The sequence below is a fragment of the Pinus tabuliformis genome, chromosome 8 (assembly GCF_031772625.1).
Source record: "Pinus tabuliformis cultivar Carrire ecotype Pingquan chromosome 8, CPIR1, whole genome shotgun sequence".
Lineage (NCBI taxonomy): Eukaryota > Viridiplantae > Streptophyta > Pinopsida > Pinales > Pinaceae > Pinus > Pinus tabuliformis.
The window spans coordinates 1,876,855,961-1,876,873,098 of record NC_142294.1 but is presented as its reverse complement, the minus strand read 5'-3'; the positions used below and the strand labels follow the sequence as shown (position 1 = coordinate 1,876,873,098).

The window sequence follows — 17,138 nt, the reverse complement described above, 5'->3', positions numbered from 1 at the left end:
GCTAGCTTAGTGAGAGGATATGGATCTTTTGCAGGTATGCATGGCAGATTTATGCCGACAGATTAATGACGTTGTCTGGAGTTTATGGGTTTTGGAAGTATGTATCAAAAGACAAAAGCTGAGTAGTTCATCCAGTTCTGCTTCTGTATATCTCTTGCATTGCTTACCTCAATGTAGATGCCATTTTGACATGCACAGCCAATTTGTGCCTCTTTAGCTTCTTCCTCTAACTTCACGCCTTGAACTATTCTTGGTTCTGCACTTCGCTCCTGGAAACTTTCTCAAGGCTCCATCTGTTAAAACTTAAAATCTGTTGCAAATAAATCTCTCATGGAGTGGAATGACACCATATCTAACTCAGCACACTCCCTTGTCCGTCTTATCTTTCCACTAGCACTTGAAACTGTGATGTGTGCTTCTTGGGACACTAACATACCAAGCACTATTTCCTCTAGATGCTGCATGGACACAGTAAGGTCCATGATATTGTTCTCTTCATTTCCCCATTATTATAATTCCTGCCAATGGTCTTCTTCCAATTGACCAGCTGTCGGTGGTATTCTTCTTCCTCCGTGCTCCAAGGCAATTATACTACTTCTAATTGTCTCTTCTCATCTCCCTTGGTTGCAACAACCAAGGCTTCATCCTCTACTTCTTCCAACCTTTCAGCTACAATGGGCTTATCTTCTATATGTGCAGCAGTGGACATGGTTCCTATTCCTGCAATCAAAAGTATAACAACATTTGCTAGAAAAAACAAGAGTTCCCATAAGCTGACCTTTAGGTGGTGTTTCCTTGGCCACTTGATGCCCCTCGAAATCAATCCTTGTGGTCAAAACACAAGAGACATCAAAGAAATTGACGAATTCTGTTGACACATCTTACACTACTGCTTCCCCCGTTGCTTTGCCTTCGTGCAAATACAAGCCTCCGTGCATGCATATAACTGCAAGTTCATTTTCCTTCACCCCCTTCATCTCGGACATGAATGTATGAAATGCTGAAACTGCCTGCAAATCGATTACAATTTCCTCTTCTTGCATGCCTATGGTTGCAATTTCCTCTATGTCATCATCATTATTATCTTCTTCTTATTTGCTTACCCTTGTTTAGCCACAAAATTGGCACTTCATCACGGTGCCCTTCCTTCTTTACACTTGCAGTCGCAATGCTATTGTCTATCACAAGCACATACATCCACAAATAAATGGTAAGATAAAACACAGATTCATTCTGTAAACTTCTCATTCTCTTTTGCAGCTTTCACTGTAGCGTTTGCAATTCCAAGGGCTTTCCTCTGCTATTGCTTACACTGCTGCTATGTCTGCATAATCATCCTCATGTCTATCATCTAGATGGACTCTCTTTTCACTATTATGCTCCTCTGGGGCATAGGAGCATTCTTCGTCGCAATCAAAATTGACAATGGCAACATTTTTATGTCTGCATTTTGCTTCCATAGCCTTCAAGGTTATCTCTTCTATTCCTTTAAGTTCCTTTGTAGCATTCCTTACTATTGCCTTCTTCCCATCCTCAACTTCTGCAACCTTTTCCAATATTGTAGGGACTTCAACCCTTGCTGCGATGCCTTTTTCAGCAATCTCCCCTTCGAATGTACCTTCAAAGTTTGCAACTTTCTCATTGCTGTTACCTTGACCTCTGTTTGATCTTCTACAACCTTACCATGGGTTGTTATCTCTCTCCCACAACACTTCGATTTTTGTCTCTTATTCAAAGTTTTCTACCAATGCCACAGCAGTCTTACTGTTGTCCTATTCTTCAATTGCAACAAGAAAAGAGCTGCTTCTTCCTTCATCTATACCTGCACATTCACAAACATGAGATGAATTAATTAAGTCCATTACCCTTATGGGCATGCCATCCAAGGACTCTCCACTCTCAAATGCACAGATGCTAACTTTAGCATCACAATATTCTTCACACTTGCAGGCATTCAAAAACCTATTTCTCTTCACTTCCTCTCATCTCCACTGCTTGGAGATCTTCTTTCACATGGAAGGTGCCCTCAACCTGCTCTAAGCTATCCATTCTGCTATCATAACCTCATCTTCTCATCCATTCTCATCACTCCTTTCTCAACATTATCATAAACCCATCTTCCTCACAAGGTCTTCTTTTCCCCTTTTGAAGTCTTCAAAGAGTTATACTTAGGATTTTCTCTTTACCTTACTTCATTGGCTCTTTCTTTTAACAGGTTACTTGGGCTGCTTCCAAGGTTTCTAACCTAGCTGTTAACCTTCTTAATTTGTCTAAGATCTCTTCCTCACAAGACCCTTTTCTGCGGGTTCTCCCAGTCTTTGCGCTTCTTCCTACTGTCATCTCTGTACTTGCAACGCACAATCTTCTCCTTCTGAAAATTCCAATACTACCCATCTCGATAGATCTAGAACATCTTAGTGTTCTGATTTAAAACAAATTTTCATCAAGAACAAGAACATAGACAGGATCTAGAAATGCAGCCCTTTTATTTATATTATTAGCTGAAAACAAAATACATGCCCATACAATAAAACTGGAGCTCCTGCAAATGGCATGCACGACTGCTCGTTAAAAGACTGATCTAAGACATTGAAGCTCAATTGTGGACCTTGGATGGACCCACCGGATAAATTCACCACAGGGTTTTTGTCCCGGGATCGAAAATGGAACTGGCCACGCCAAGTTCTCAAGAAAACACAATAGGATAGATAAATCAGAATGATCCAAATGCCTAGCTTCTGTCCCCTTTTAAAGGCTTGATCGACTCTATAGAACCTTATTTTATTATTTTCCCTCGAAAACCGAAGGCAAATATCATGCGCTGATACCATGGGAAAATACCACAGTAAATACCGTGGGCAAATCTCGTCCAATTTGACCATATCAAGAAAGGAAATATTACAAATCCTCTTGCCCAAAGATTGCTTGCCCTCAAGCAATCCACTTCTATCCACAACAGAAGCATTCGTACATTGATACCAGGATCCCCTACAAACCAGTGTGCTATTCCATGCCTCCATGCTAAATGATCCTGAATGGATCCTTCGATACTTGGATCCCAAACAATCCTCCGACCAATCCTGCCCTCAATAGATTTACCTGGATCCCAATGCCACCTAAGTCCTGGGACCTGTGGGTTATGATACCGCCTCATTCCTCCATCACTGATTGTGCCTAAGAGCCCATGTTGTGATATGCCCTTGGCTAAGAGTGTCCTCCTTAGAATCATCCCATCAATAGAGTACCAACTCATAATCTCTCGCCAATCCATGTTGTGGGAAGGATGAATACATGGAACAAATCTACTATGCTGATGTTGCTCGATGTCCCACTCATGTTGCCCTACCCAGTCACTCAACATGATCCATTTGAAGAATTTTGCCCTGCTCTCCCCAATGTGTAGAGGTGGGTTGGTAGTGCTGCAAGCCTTATCTATGTACTCCTGTAGAGGGTTGTTCTGGAACTCCCCACTGTACTCCTCTTGCTGCCTTGTGAGGGACTTGAGTCGCTCCTCAACACTAGACAACTTGGCCGTTGATTCGACACATACTCTTATGAGCTCCTCAATTTTCCTATTCTCCTGTAAGGCAGTGTCTTGGACTGCCCAGACTCTTTGCTTCAACATCATAATATCTGTCTTAAAATGCATGATCTTTTCCTGAAAGTCCTCTACTAGCAATTATGGTGCCCTGCTGAATGTCTTTGTACATGTCTGCACTGGATGCCCAACGACCACAACTTCAATTTGAGCTTTTGACCGGCTCTCTGGGAATGGTTTATTTTGCACATTATGTCTGTCATGCTGCTCCTCATGATCCTGCTCATCATGCTGGTTCACTATTGTTGGCTCCTCACTCAAATTTCCCTGGCCTCCTCCATCTGTGAAGACAATATGTTGTTCATCCTCTTCAATTGTCGAACATAGATGTATTGGTGGGCTGTTATCTACACTTGATTGCTCATACTCTTCATGGACGTCCTCTTGGATATCTATGGACTCAATTATACAAGAGTCTACCACATCGTTAGGAGGAATTACCTCCTTCCTTTCCCCATGCACTTTGTCAAGTTGTTTGGCTATCATTGACTTGTCATGCAAGTGATGCTGCTCACCATCTGTACTTCACTGCTTGGATCCTTCGTGGGTGCTCTCCTGAAAACTGATGAACCCAATTATAGATGAATCCCCGTGATCTGAAGCAATCTCCTCTTGTTCTGTCCTTGTTGCCTCCTTGCTGTCACCTGGACATGAATGGTCAAGAGCCCAAGGACCCTTGCAAATAAAGCATAATCCTCTCCTCCTTATTTCATTCTTGCTACAAGTTTTACTACCTTTGTTCTTGCTTCCTCCATCAATCTTTTTAAGCTCCTTCTTAGTCAACACCCTTTTGAGCAATTTTATGTTTTGCATGACCAACTTCTCCACTAGATCATAGGCAGCTGGTGATACAATTAGTCCCTTTCTCCAAATGGTCAACAGTCTGGATCATAGGATCTTGCATATGTCAGCATCTCCTTCTAAAAACAAGGACATAATCTTTTGTATGCTTGTTTTGACACTGTCTGGATGAGTTGCTGTAATGCTGGTGTAAAATTTCTGGAACACCTGAAAGATCAAGTCTTCACATTCCAGATTCAGCATGAATGTGCGAAAGTTGAACTCTGCCATGAGTTCTAAGATTTTGTGCTGGCTTCTGAAAGGTAGGATGCATCATGTTGTTCAACCCTCGAAGGGCTTCCACTATCAGCTGCAATATCTCTCTCATGAGATCATTATTGTAAGGCAGCAATGACAATGTTAAAGTTATGATCCTGTTGAGACAAGAAGCAACTGTAAGCCTGACCTCTTCACAAGGATGCTCCCAGAGTTTGGGTTGTATTAATGCAAGCATGGATGGCTTGAGAGCCTAATTGAGTTTCTTCCACTCTGACTGCCCCACCCTGGATAGACATGTATCTAATTCCTCCAACTTATGAAGGTTTATGACTAACTTTGTTTGTTGTAGCTCGGATCCAAGTGTGAAGAGCTTAGCCCCTCTTCCCTGTCCTTCCTTCACTTCCCATGGGCGCTTTTGCTGCAAAATGGCATCGACTCTTTTTGAGAAAGGCCTATTGTTATGGTCTAAAGTGGTATTACTGCAAAAAGGCTCCCATGTTTCTTCTATTTTATCTAGAATTTTGTCCAAAATTTTATGGGTGTTTTCTAGGGAAGGTCCCATCTTCAAGGAAAGAATCCTTAGATCAATAATTCGAAAGGATCACAAAAACTCCCCATCACATTTTATTTTTTTTAATTATTACCCTGGACCCTCAAATGATTTGGGATTCTTATATCCTTATACCTCCCAAACTCACCCCCTCTCTCTCCTCTTTTATTTTTTTATATAGGAAAAATGTGATTTTATTGAGGATAATCTTTAACACAAATTGACGGCAACACCTGTATTCCACCCAGCTGATTCAATTACAAGTAATTTGCTTCCTTTAGATGGATTTGGCCTCTTGGAAAGTCTGCTACAACTCCGCTTTAATCCTCATGTGCTGATTGAAATACCAGCTGATACAAATATTAACTTTTAGAACCTCCGCTCCAAATCTAATGCCTTCATTTCACCGCTAGAGATAAGAATGTCACCACCCCAAATATGGATCAGCCTGTAGGGAATTTGATCTGAAGAAACCTCTGTATTCGATTCTATATGTTCAATGAATAATAATGTGCCAAGAACCCCTGAAGATGCCAACCTTATCCTCCTAAAATCTTAGATGAACTCGACCACTGTGCTCACATACTAAGCACCCATTGTTTCGGCCCTCTGAAATCTGAGTCAATTCGACTTCTGCTATAGATTGAGAAATTCAGCCTTTTCCCTTGGTGATTGTGGCACCAGATTCCACACTTCGAAAAGATCTCCAACAAGATTGAATTCAGCCCCTCTTCTTGTGTAAACAACCTCAGCTCTTGATTCAGGAATTCAGTCTCTCGTTGGCACCATGATTTCTGAAAATGTACATTCAAAGTCGACCTCTAGATCTAAGAAAGAATCGAACCAAGGAAGCAACTCGACAACTCTTCTTGCAGTATTATGACTTCCTTGTTCATCTCCTGCGTGTTGGAGGAATGAATCCTCGACCCTGCTTCACGGCCTCAATATTTGCTTCTAGAGTCCCCAGATGATGGCGTTATGGCTTCTCTGCCCCTGGTTGGTGACCCGGCGCTAAATCGAATGGCTCAGGCAATTAAGCCCACCATACTCTTAACTCCTTTCGGCGCTGTTACATAATAGTCCAACTTTCCACCAGCGAGCGGTCAACCACGTCAGATCGAATTAATATCTTATTTCCCTGCTGCGACCGATCTGTTGAACGCTCTCACGTCCTTTGGGCTGTTCCTTGGCAGTGCAGGTCTCACGCTCCTCCCGCTTAAACAGATATGGGACTCGCTGCGTCCCAAGGACTCCAGATCCCTTCTGATGCCAGCGACGTGCCTGACCCGTTGACTCTGCTCCACAACACGAGATCAGCAGCGCAGTCTCCCTGTGGTGGCCCGCTATCTACTTGAAGTGCTCCTCTTATCGTGATGCCCCTCGGCTCTTCCAAACAGTGGATCGGCCCCCAGAATCATTGACAATACGCAAATAATCTTGGCCGCGTAGATCCGCAACTAATGCATCAAGAACTCGCTCTCTGACTGTTGGGGGAATTATGGCAATTTTGCTTTTGAAAACCTTTGATCCACCAGAAGGAATATTATGGCTCCTAGCATACACAGTTGATCACAATGTAGAACTCGACCTTCTTTATTTGTGTTGCAGAAGTCTCTGCCTTGAATAATCCTTGTCCTACATGAAATCGATTCTTCAATCCGGACACTTTCCCCTCACAAAATAATATTTGCACTCGGTTGTGGGATTCCTCGTTTGTTGATGTGGATCGCTATTTAACGCCACAATCGCATTTGCTAATCAGTATCTAAACCATGGCATAAACCCCATGCTAACAGTCACGATCTCCTCAGAATTCAACGGTGATTTGCAACGCTGGTATGACTGGCTTACCCTTGATTCGACAATGCCTTTCCTGACATATTTGCCCAATCTCCACACAGCCGGATCAACTCGGTTGTCCAGGGACCTTGCTGTTGCTATGTTTTGCTGCAAATCGAATGCCCTATAAATAAATAATTGAGCTAATGCAATTATTTTGCCCTCCTTAAAAAAATTTATTTCTTCTGCAACATACAATGTTCTTCAAAATCACTTGCAAAATGATAAACTTCGGAAGAATAATAGACCAATAAGGGTGATTATAGAAAACCATCGAAATTGCTGAAATTCTAGCTAGGGTGATTTTGGAAAATCACCGAGTACTAGTTTCTCCTGAACCTTGATCTTCTTCAAAATTGATTTGCAATAAACCCTCAAGCTGGCAGATGCACAACTCTGATACCACTGTAAAATTCTAAACAATAAAAATTTCGATAAATCTAAAACATTTTAGTGTTCTGATTTAAAACAAATTTTCATCAAAAACAAGAACACAAACATGATCTAGAAATGCAGCCCTTTTATTTATATTATTGGCTCAAAACAAAATACATGCCCATACAATAAAACTGGAGCTCCTGCAAATGGCATGCACTGTTGCTCGTTAAGAGACTGATCTAAGACACTGAAGCTCAATTGTGGACCCTAGATGGATCCACCAGACAAATTCACCACAAGGTTTTCGTCCCAGGATCAAAACTGGCACTGACCACACTAAGTTCTCAAGAAAACACAATAGGATAGATAAATCAGAATGCTCCAAATGCCTAGCTTCTGTCCCCTTTTCTAGATAAATCAGAGTGCTCCAAAAACCTAGCTTCTGTCCCCTTTTAAAGGCTTCATCAACTCTCTAGAACCTTATTTTATTATTTTTCCTCGAAAAAGGCAAATGCCATGGGCTGATACCATTGGAAAATAACACAGTAAATAGGGTGAGCAGGTCCCATCCAATTTGACCATATCAAGAAAAAGAATATTACGACATTATCATAAACTCAAATACCATGTGCTGATACCATGGGAAAATAACACAGTAAATACAGTGAGCAGATCCAGTCCAATTTGACCATATCAAGAAAGAGAATATTACAACATTATCATAAACTCATCTTCCTTGCAAGGTCTTCATTTCCCCTTTTGAACTCTTCAAAGAGTTATACTTAGGATTTTCTCTTTACCTTACTTCATTGGCTCTTTCTTTTAGCAGGTTCCTTGGGCTGCTTCCAAGGTTTCTAACCTAGCCGTTAACCTTCTTAATTTGTCTAAGATCTCTTCCTCACAAGACCCTTTCCGCTGGTTCTCCCAGTCTTTGCGCTTCTTGGTACTGTCATCTCTGCACTTGCAATGCACAATCTTCTCCTTTTGAAATTCCAATACTACCCATCTCGATGGTTGGAGTTTTCCTTCCTCTTTGTTGGCTTTCTTCATTCAGCAGTTTACAACACTCCCCCCAACGTTCACTTTGCTAAAACTGTTGTCTTCTCAAGCTTTTCTTGACAAATCTACCCAACAACTTCGATTGCTGGGGCTGCCTTTTCAAAATCTACCTTTCAATCTTCAAAACCTCAATGGGTTCTTTTCCTGCATAAGAGTAATCCAAGCTCACATGCACTTTAACAATTACGACCAGATTTCAAATCTGCCTAGTTCTCAAAAGCAACGTCTAGCCAGTCTTCCTTCTCTTGATTGAGTCGCAATTTACAATTGTAATCCTCCTTATCTGGTAAGAAATTGATGTAGCCTATGATGGCACACAAACAACCATCACCAAGGCTGCTGAGACTAGACTCAAACAATATGCACCCCGCAGGATGCCAAACTCAATATGCTTCTGTATTAATGCACTGGGATATACATCATCAGATCTAAGACCATTTAAATTTAATAATGGATATTTCAGCATATATGACATTTATTGCATTGGTGCAGGATGCATATTGTTGATTTTTTCAGAGAAGAAAAGCATAAAATAAGTGTACACAATCATTTATGAAACACAAGCATGAAAAGGGACCACCCAAATATGCGCAGCCAACGGCATATATTAAATTGTAGATTTATGAATTTACACCCATAATGCCCAAAGGAGCTTTTAGTGCTGTAATAATTACGGATCCAAATGCTCTTTTTTTTCAAACCCAGATTTGGGAATGCTGGCTGGTTTAAGTCTCAACACGGCTTACACAACACAAATTTAGTAAATTTACAGCGGTTTTCTTTATCAAAGCAAGGGAATCATTTAGTTAATGTTAGCAGAAGAAGTGTGGGCTTTCTTTTCGCGTCCTGTTTCTATGAGCACTAGCTCTTATGCTGTTCTTGCACCACTATACCCAGTGAAAATGATGCAGGAGCATAACCCCTCTATCAAATTTGATTTCCAGAAGCCTTCGAAAGGAACACCGTGGCAATCAGACAAAGAGGACACTTATGTAAAATCAAAAGAAAATCTGTAAACTCTAAAAGGCGTGAGGTGGCAAAAGGACTAGATTTCGAGATTTCTCTCTTATTCTGTTAGGGTTTTGTTTTCTTTTATATGTGCAGCCGGCGAGCATGTCGTAGCCGGCCTGGCCCTGAGAGGTCGTACCATGTGTTCGCAGATTTGTGTTTGTTTGTTTTAAGTCCACAAACCCTATCAGATTTTCATGTTTGCCATGTTTTGGTAAAGGGGTCAAGAGGTGAGCAGAAAGTAGCCAAAATACCGAGCCACCAGTGAAGCATTGAGAAGAAAGCAAAAACCTTGGAGATGGTCCGAATTGCCAATTGAGGGAATTCGCAGTGCCTGCATTCCAATGCTCCAAGAACATTGTCGAAAGCATACCAAAGGAGGTGGAACCGTCGGCGGGGCCGTTTGAGACCTCGTTTTCCACCGATGAGCCACCTCACCCCAAATAGACTCACGCTTCAGCCTCGGATCAACAAAGGATATGGATTCTTAGCCCTTCTCAAGAGACAGTGCCTTCGACATCACTTCTAGGACATCACGTCCAAGATGAGTCTCATGGACACCTTGATTCGTCCCATTGTTCTATATGGCGCAGAGATTTGGGGACCGTCTTTACTTGAGTCAGACTGGGCTTCAGTGGAGAGAGTCCAGATTCTTCTTCTCCGCCGCATCATTAGGTGCAAACTGATAGTGCCGCAGCACATCATCCTGCAGAGTTTGGAGCTCAGCCCTTTCAGCTTGAGACGGTCTTCAGATTGGTTTCATTCTTGCATCGTGTCTAGAGTCAGACTGGGCTTCAGTGGAGAGAGTCCAGATTCTTCTTCTCCGCCGCATCATTAGGTGCAAACTGATAGTGCCGCAGCACATCATCCTGCAGAGTTTGGAGCTCAGCCCTTTCAGCTTGAGACGGTCTTCAGATTGGTTTCATTCTTGCATCGTGTCTAGGGCTTGGCAGAGTCGATAAAGAGTAGGCACTGTTACCCTTACTTGGCATATTGCTCTTCTGAGACTATTGCCCATTCTATCCCCTCAGGTCGAACCAGATGTTGGTTTACAGGAGTTTCAAACCTCTTAGAGTCAGTTGGAATTCAGTTGGATTGTCTCCCTCCTTTCCGATATTCCTTAGATGCTCCCAGTGACCTTTTACCTACTAAACAAGAGCTAAACAAGATCATCAGGGAGGACATCTATAGGCAGTTCGTCCAGGTCACCTGGGCAAATCCTCTAGGAGGGTTGCGCCCAAAGATGGCCTTCTATGCTGAGCACTGCTTGGAGTTGAGAGACGGGCTCATTGTTCGACCCCAGTATACATTTCACCACTAGATGCATGCTCTTTGCATTCCTCTAGGTCAGTTCAGAGTAGGTTCTCATAGACTTCTGTTAAAATTGGCAACTAGGGCCAAACTCCATGTGGGTCATCTTATTTATGGCAACTGATATTTTTCTTGGATCCCTCTCATCGAGAGGTGTAGGATTGATCTAAAGATCATCCGATTTCGATAAGTATTCATGGAGTTATGAATTTATTTGCGCTATAAGACAATTCGTCAAGGTCGGGCAGCGACCAAATAAACCCCACATGTGCTCAACGTTTTAATATAAATAGAGGTGACCTTCGACTTGGGATCTCTTCCTCTCTCTACTTGTTTTTGGTTTTAGTAGGAGGAGAGATCCTAAGGAATAACGTTCCCATGATCCAGAGCGCAGAAAGTTGGAACTGTCGGAAAAGTCGGAAAATCTGGAGCTGTCGAAAAAGCCGGAACTGCCGGAAAATATGGAACTGCCGGAAACGTCGGAAATGCTAGAAACGCCGGAAAAGCCAGAACTGCCAGAAAAGCCGGAACTGCTAGAAAAAACGGAACTGTCGGAAAAGCCGGAACTGCTGGAAAAGCCGGAAAAGCTGGAACTGCTAGAAAAGTTGGAAAAGCCAAAAAAGCTAGAAATGTCGGAATTGCCGGAACTGTTGGAAAAGCCGGAACTGTTGGGACTGATGGGAACAACTGGAACTGTAGAAACAGCCGGAACTGCTGGAAACTGCCGAAACAGCCGGAGCATATGTCTCTGAAGGAGAGCAGCATGTAAGGGACAACTAACTAACATTGGGACAGTTGTATGGTACTTAGCAGCGAATACACCAAGCATGCAAGGGACAACTAGCATGCAACAACAAGCATGCTAGGGACAACAAGCAAGCAAGGCGCAACGAACACATAGGTCAGGATGGCAACATGGTGCAACAATGGCACATAATGTAGTACAGTGATGGGTACAGTCATGATTAATGAAGCGTGATGAGATGCAGCGTAGTGATGATGGGTGTAGCATGGTGCAGTGCGGTGAGGTGCAGCATGACGACGAAATGCAACACAAAGATAGGTGAAGGAGTCACCTTGGAGAATTAGTTGAAGCAGCGTGTCTTCCACTGATCTCATGTATCATCTTCTTAGAGATGATCTTTGCTCTCATCTAGATAAGTCAAAGTGTTGACTTCTGTTGTAAACGTACTATCTCTGTGTGTGTGTGCTGAACTATTGAAGAACATATAAGAAGAATTGATCAAGGGTTTCCCCACATTGGGGTTTGTCCCTGGCTAGCGCCACATCTTGTGTCCTCTTGTCTTGGTTTGTCTTCTGCGATTTATGTTTATGTTCTATCTGCAGTTTACTTTAATGCTAATGTGATTGCTAATCTAGAAAAGATATGGAGCTAACTCTGAAAATTGAAATAAATTGCTCTAAGCATAGAACATACCTAAAATTAACAACTTCGGGTAGAGACAAACCACTAGGTGGATAGATTAGACAGACTCTGTCAGGTATGTCATTTACAGGAAGTGGAGACCGAGGTGCACTTCATCCTTGGATGCCCTGTCTACTACGAGATCAAAGGAAGGTTTCATTGCTTGTTCAGAGATTCTCGGACCCTCGTCGACTTTTCAGGTACCCTGATCAGAGATGTTTGGCCTTATATATCCAAGAGGCTCTTAGGTTCCGAGCGCATATTCTTCAGCTTCCCATCAGACCAGACCCCAAACAGAGGATCACGACATTTTTCAGGGTACTATCTTCAGACAGGGGCACCAAGAGATCGATTGATACCAGTACATATCCAAATTCCAGACTCCATATCAGTGAGGATCCCTGGGACCTCACCTTGCCACACGAGATCTCATTAGCAGTTCCGTCTCATATCTGTTCCTGGGAGACAGAGTAGGTCCTCCAACATTCAGGAGCATGTGAACCCCCCAGGACACGATTTAGTGGACAGTTTGCACCTGCCATCGGCTCTTCATTGGGCCAACAGAGATTATTGAGTTTCTTTAGCGTTATTCATTCAGCCTCAGATGTTAGGAGAGATGGGTCTGATTCTCAGACCTATTAGATCCTCAATTTTCATACATTGTATCTTTGATTTACTTCATGCATTTTATCTTTTATAGAAGACCGTTTAGTTCTCCGCTTTGTATATACATCAGTGTACTCAATTATTAGTTAGACATAAATATAATTCTCTCTTATCTAGCCCGATCGTTGCCAAACAGGGAGTCGGCCAGAGTCGAGGCTGGTTGGTGCCTGATGGACCTCTGCCCATCGATCTCCGCTGTTTGATCGTCGCCGTCGGTTGCGAGGGCTGTGCGACGAAATGCACGGCCACTGGGGAGCGTGTGACCACGGCTTAATGGAGGTCCCGGCAAGAGCGTGGGTGCGACGAATTAGGAGTTGAAGCCGCCCGAACCAGAGAAGAACGGCGGTCATGCTCTGTTCTCCGCTGTTTGATCGTCGCCGTCGGTTGCGAGGGCTGTGCGACGAAATGCACGGCCACTGGGGAGCGTGTGACCACGGCTTAATGGAGGTCCCGGCAAGAGCGTGGGTGCGACGAATTAGGAGTTGAAGCCGCCCGAACCAGAGAAGAACGGCGGTCATGCTCTGTTCTGGCAGTGTTTGGCATCGTGAACTTTGGGGATTTGGAGGTGAATGAACTCCATTGCTGCAGAAGGGCTAGATTAGGCAAGTTTTCGTGGGCCCATAACCTACAAGTTCAGGAAACGAACCTTGAGGGGTCCAAATTGATCAGAACCCCAGATTGGTTTTCATCAGAAAACTCTGGAACTACCCTTCTTGCTCTTGAGAATTGGTTCTACCCAGCATTGCTGCTGAACCAAGTTCTTTAGTTCTTTAAGAATATTGTCCAACTTCAATCCGCCGGAATCATTTCTACCATTTTCTTTTCTCCAACTTCCTCACTATTCCACAATTTTGTCCAAAAAAAAATTGTTCCCTTTCCTCAAGTTTCGATATCTTTTCCCTATTCTCTTTGCCTTCTATATCTCTGTCTTGGCAATAGGTGGACAATTCTACCTAACAGGTTCGATGAAATTGTTGCCTTCTCTCTATTCTTCTATCTTTCTGACCTTCTCTTTCTCTTTCTCTTTCCACATTCATTACTCTGTTCTACCCAATAGTCACTATCAATGATGGTTCTAGCAGACCCTGTTGTCCGCCAGAACTATCTCTTCCTCTTTCTATAATTCTCCTTCTCTGGTCTTCCCTTCATGTGTTTTTCCTTATTCTCCGTGAATTCTCTCTTCTCTTCTTCTTTGTCCTCCTTTCATTCCTTGAACGGTTTTTAAAAAAATTTGACCTCGCTCTGCCCCGGCCGCATTTTGGCCATTACATCACGCAGGCATTGACCCCGACAATTTTGTAATTTTTTCGATGGAATCTGATTTTTTTTTCAAAAAATTTGAACTTGAAAGTATTTGAATTATTTTTGATAGTGAAATTTTTATAAAAAATTTATGGGGGCACTCAAAATCCCCGGCCGCATTTTGGCCATTACATCACGCAGGCATTGACCTCGACAATTTTGTAATTTTTTTGATGGAATCTGATTTTTTTTTTCAAAAAATTTGAACTTGAGAGTATTTGAATTATTTTTGATAGTGAAATTCTTATAAAAAAATTTATTGGGCATTCAAAATCTTGAAGTTTGATGATTGTCACTTGGAATTCCAAACCCAAAATCTTGAAGCTTGACAGCTATAACCTAGATTTCCAAAAATTTCAAACAATTTATATCAAAATCGTACCAGAATTTCTATTTTTTTCTGGGCGAAAACGCCGCTCCTTAAACTACATGTAGAACATTAATGTGTGTTGGAAAATGCCCCAGGTTTAAGTGTGCGCATAAGATGACATGTGGACAATCTAATAGAGGGCTCATTTTGTAGGGAAAGCAGGCCAGTTAATGGACTTGTTTAACTATTTTACTTTTTAAGGTTTTAGAGTTTTCTAGATTGTTATTTTATTGTTGTTTAAATGTATTTTTGAATGCATAAATTAATTTAGTGTTTTAATTATGCAAAATTTACAAATTAATTAACTTCTACAAAATCTCTAAAATCTTAGAGCAGATTTAACAAAATATATATATATATATAAAACTACAAAACTTAAAACAGTTAAACTACAACCTAACCTATAACCTATATATACTGAAATATAAATGGGCTGAAATTAAAAAAACCATTGGATCTGGCGGTGAGATCGACTGTCGAGGGAACTTTGAAGGCAATGGAAAGTGGCATCTCCGGAATTGGAAAGTGATCCTTTTTTAATGTTCATAAGAATGCTACACATATAGACCCACAGGAGCATCTCCCTTACCTGGGATGTTAATCACCTCAATTCTTCTGTCATTACAGCAAGATTCCAATCTGATAAACTGTGAGTCCCCAAGTTGAATTTTGAACATTCTGAACTCTTGAGCTTTCTCCAATGAACATATTATATAAAAAATGAAGAGTTTATTATTTATGTTCCTTGGGTATTTCCTGAAAATTCAAGGCCATCCTATGAGCTCTTGTAGAAGTTCTTCTAGTTTCTTATTGTGTAATATTTGATATTAGATTAAATGTAGCATTGTCTTTATCTGTATTATATTTTCTTCATTTCCGCACACTGGTTGATGTTTGAAATGTGTTTTGGTGATGTCGACTTTGTGCAGAATGATCATGCACAGATTTCCTTACAAACAGGAGGAAATATTGAAAACAAACGTAACAAAAACATTGCTAAGCTAGCTGTTCAATTAAGCGAGGCACAGCGTAGTATGGCAGAGCTTGAATGGTATAAAGAGCGTTGCGAGAAGGAAAATGGCATCACATATTATGATTCCTTCAAGATACTTGATAGGAAGGATATCGATGCTAATTTGCGTAGGGTAAAGCTTGCCTTATTTTGGGACGAGGTTATTGAAATGTGGGAGAAGCATGAGTTGCCTAGTGATTTCCAATCCAAAAATAAGTGGATATACGCTGGAAATACCTATAGCAGACTTGTAGAGCCTCTGGATATTGCACATTATTATCTCACGTCTAAAGGTAACGGCAACTATCTTTTAGATGGAAGATCCACTCGCCATAAAATTCTTCAGAAGTGGATGGAAGAGAAAGAAAACAGTCGCAGTTCAAGAGGTAAGAAACCTCGCACAAAGTTTGCATCTCTCACTCAGGACTCATGCTTTTGGGCACATGTAGAAGAGGCTTTGAAAGACTTGGAAAACCTCAAACAAGACCAATACCAAAAGCTACACAGGCTTGAAATGTTTGAACGCTATGTGACAAGGATGATTAATGAACGCAAGATATCAACTGAGGTCTTTTTGGAAGAAAGCAGCTTCATGATGTGGTGGAGAGAATGGAAAGAACACAAGAAAAATGAATCACCTGAATGGAGCTCTCCTTTGTCTAAAATAATGGAAACTGAAAGTTGGAAGGGCTGAATTGGCATGCAATCTGAATAAAAAAATCTGTTTCTAGTTTCAAGGAAGTGGAACTTCTTCCATTTAAACTGCTTGTGACGTTTTGAGATGTGAAGAAGAGGACCTCCTAATTAGGTTGCTAGTTTGGTTTCTGAATTGTAATTTTTGTTTCTTAACACACAGGAAGAAGACTTGAAGACTTTCTTCTGATTAGGGTGCTTGACCTTTGAAGAAGAGGATCTCCTTCCAGCTTGTTTGCTTTGTTTTGTTTTTTAGATGTGCGGAAGAGGACCTTCTTTCCAATTAGGTTGCTTGATTTGTTTTTCCAGATGTAATTTCTGTTGGAGGCAGACTGCCGTCTTCTAGTGAAGTTGTTTGTTTTGCTTTTAACATATATATATTTCTTATTTCTTGAGTGTGATGGTCAGTTGTTTCAATTTTAAATTTTGGGGATTCATTGGGAATTAGATTTTTTTTAATATAATATATGTTTTATTTATAAGGCGTAAATTTGTTGGTTTATGTGGGTTTAGTTTTTATTTGGTTTTAGATATAAATTTTATGGAGAGAAATTAAGAGTGGGAGTTAATTGTGGAGGTTACACTGTCTTAAATGGCGTCTAAGCTTGATGGTTTATGTGGGTTTAGTTTTTATTTGGTTTTAGATATAAATTTTATGGAGAGAAATTAAGAGTGGGAGTTAATTGTGGAGGTTACACTGTCTTAAAGGGTGTCTAAGCTTGATTTAGTCTTGCACAGTCTTGGTGACAACATTTAACTGTTAGACAAATCATTTTTCCATCCAACACATGAATTGACTCAATCTAAACATATTTTAGTGATAAAAAGAATCAACACATATTCTTGATTATAATAAATATATTTAAT

General features: G+C 41.3%; 1 protein-coding gene across 1 annotated transcript in view; it reads left to right on the top strand.

The window, feature by feature from the left end:
- LOC149243874 (lipase-like PAD4) overlaps positions 1–16,672 on the top strand; it is a 29,798-nt gene extending 13,126 nt beyond the window's left edge. The window contains exon 4 of the mRNA XM_089374646.1: positions 15,496–16,672. Within this exon, the coding sequence (XP_089230772.1) occupies positions 15,496–16,272 (777 nt within the window). The 3' untranslated portion in view covers positions 16,273–16,672. The remainder of the gene's footprint in view (positions 1–15,495) is intronic.
- The last annotated feature ends 466 nt before the right edge of the window (positions 16,673–17,138 follow it).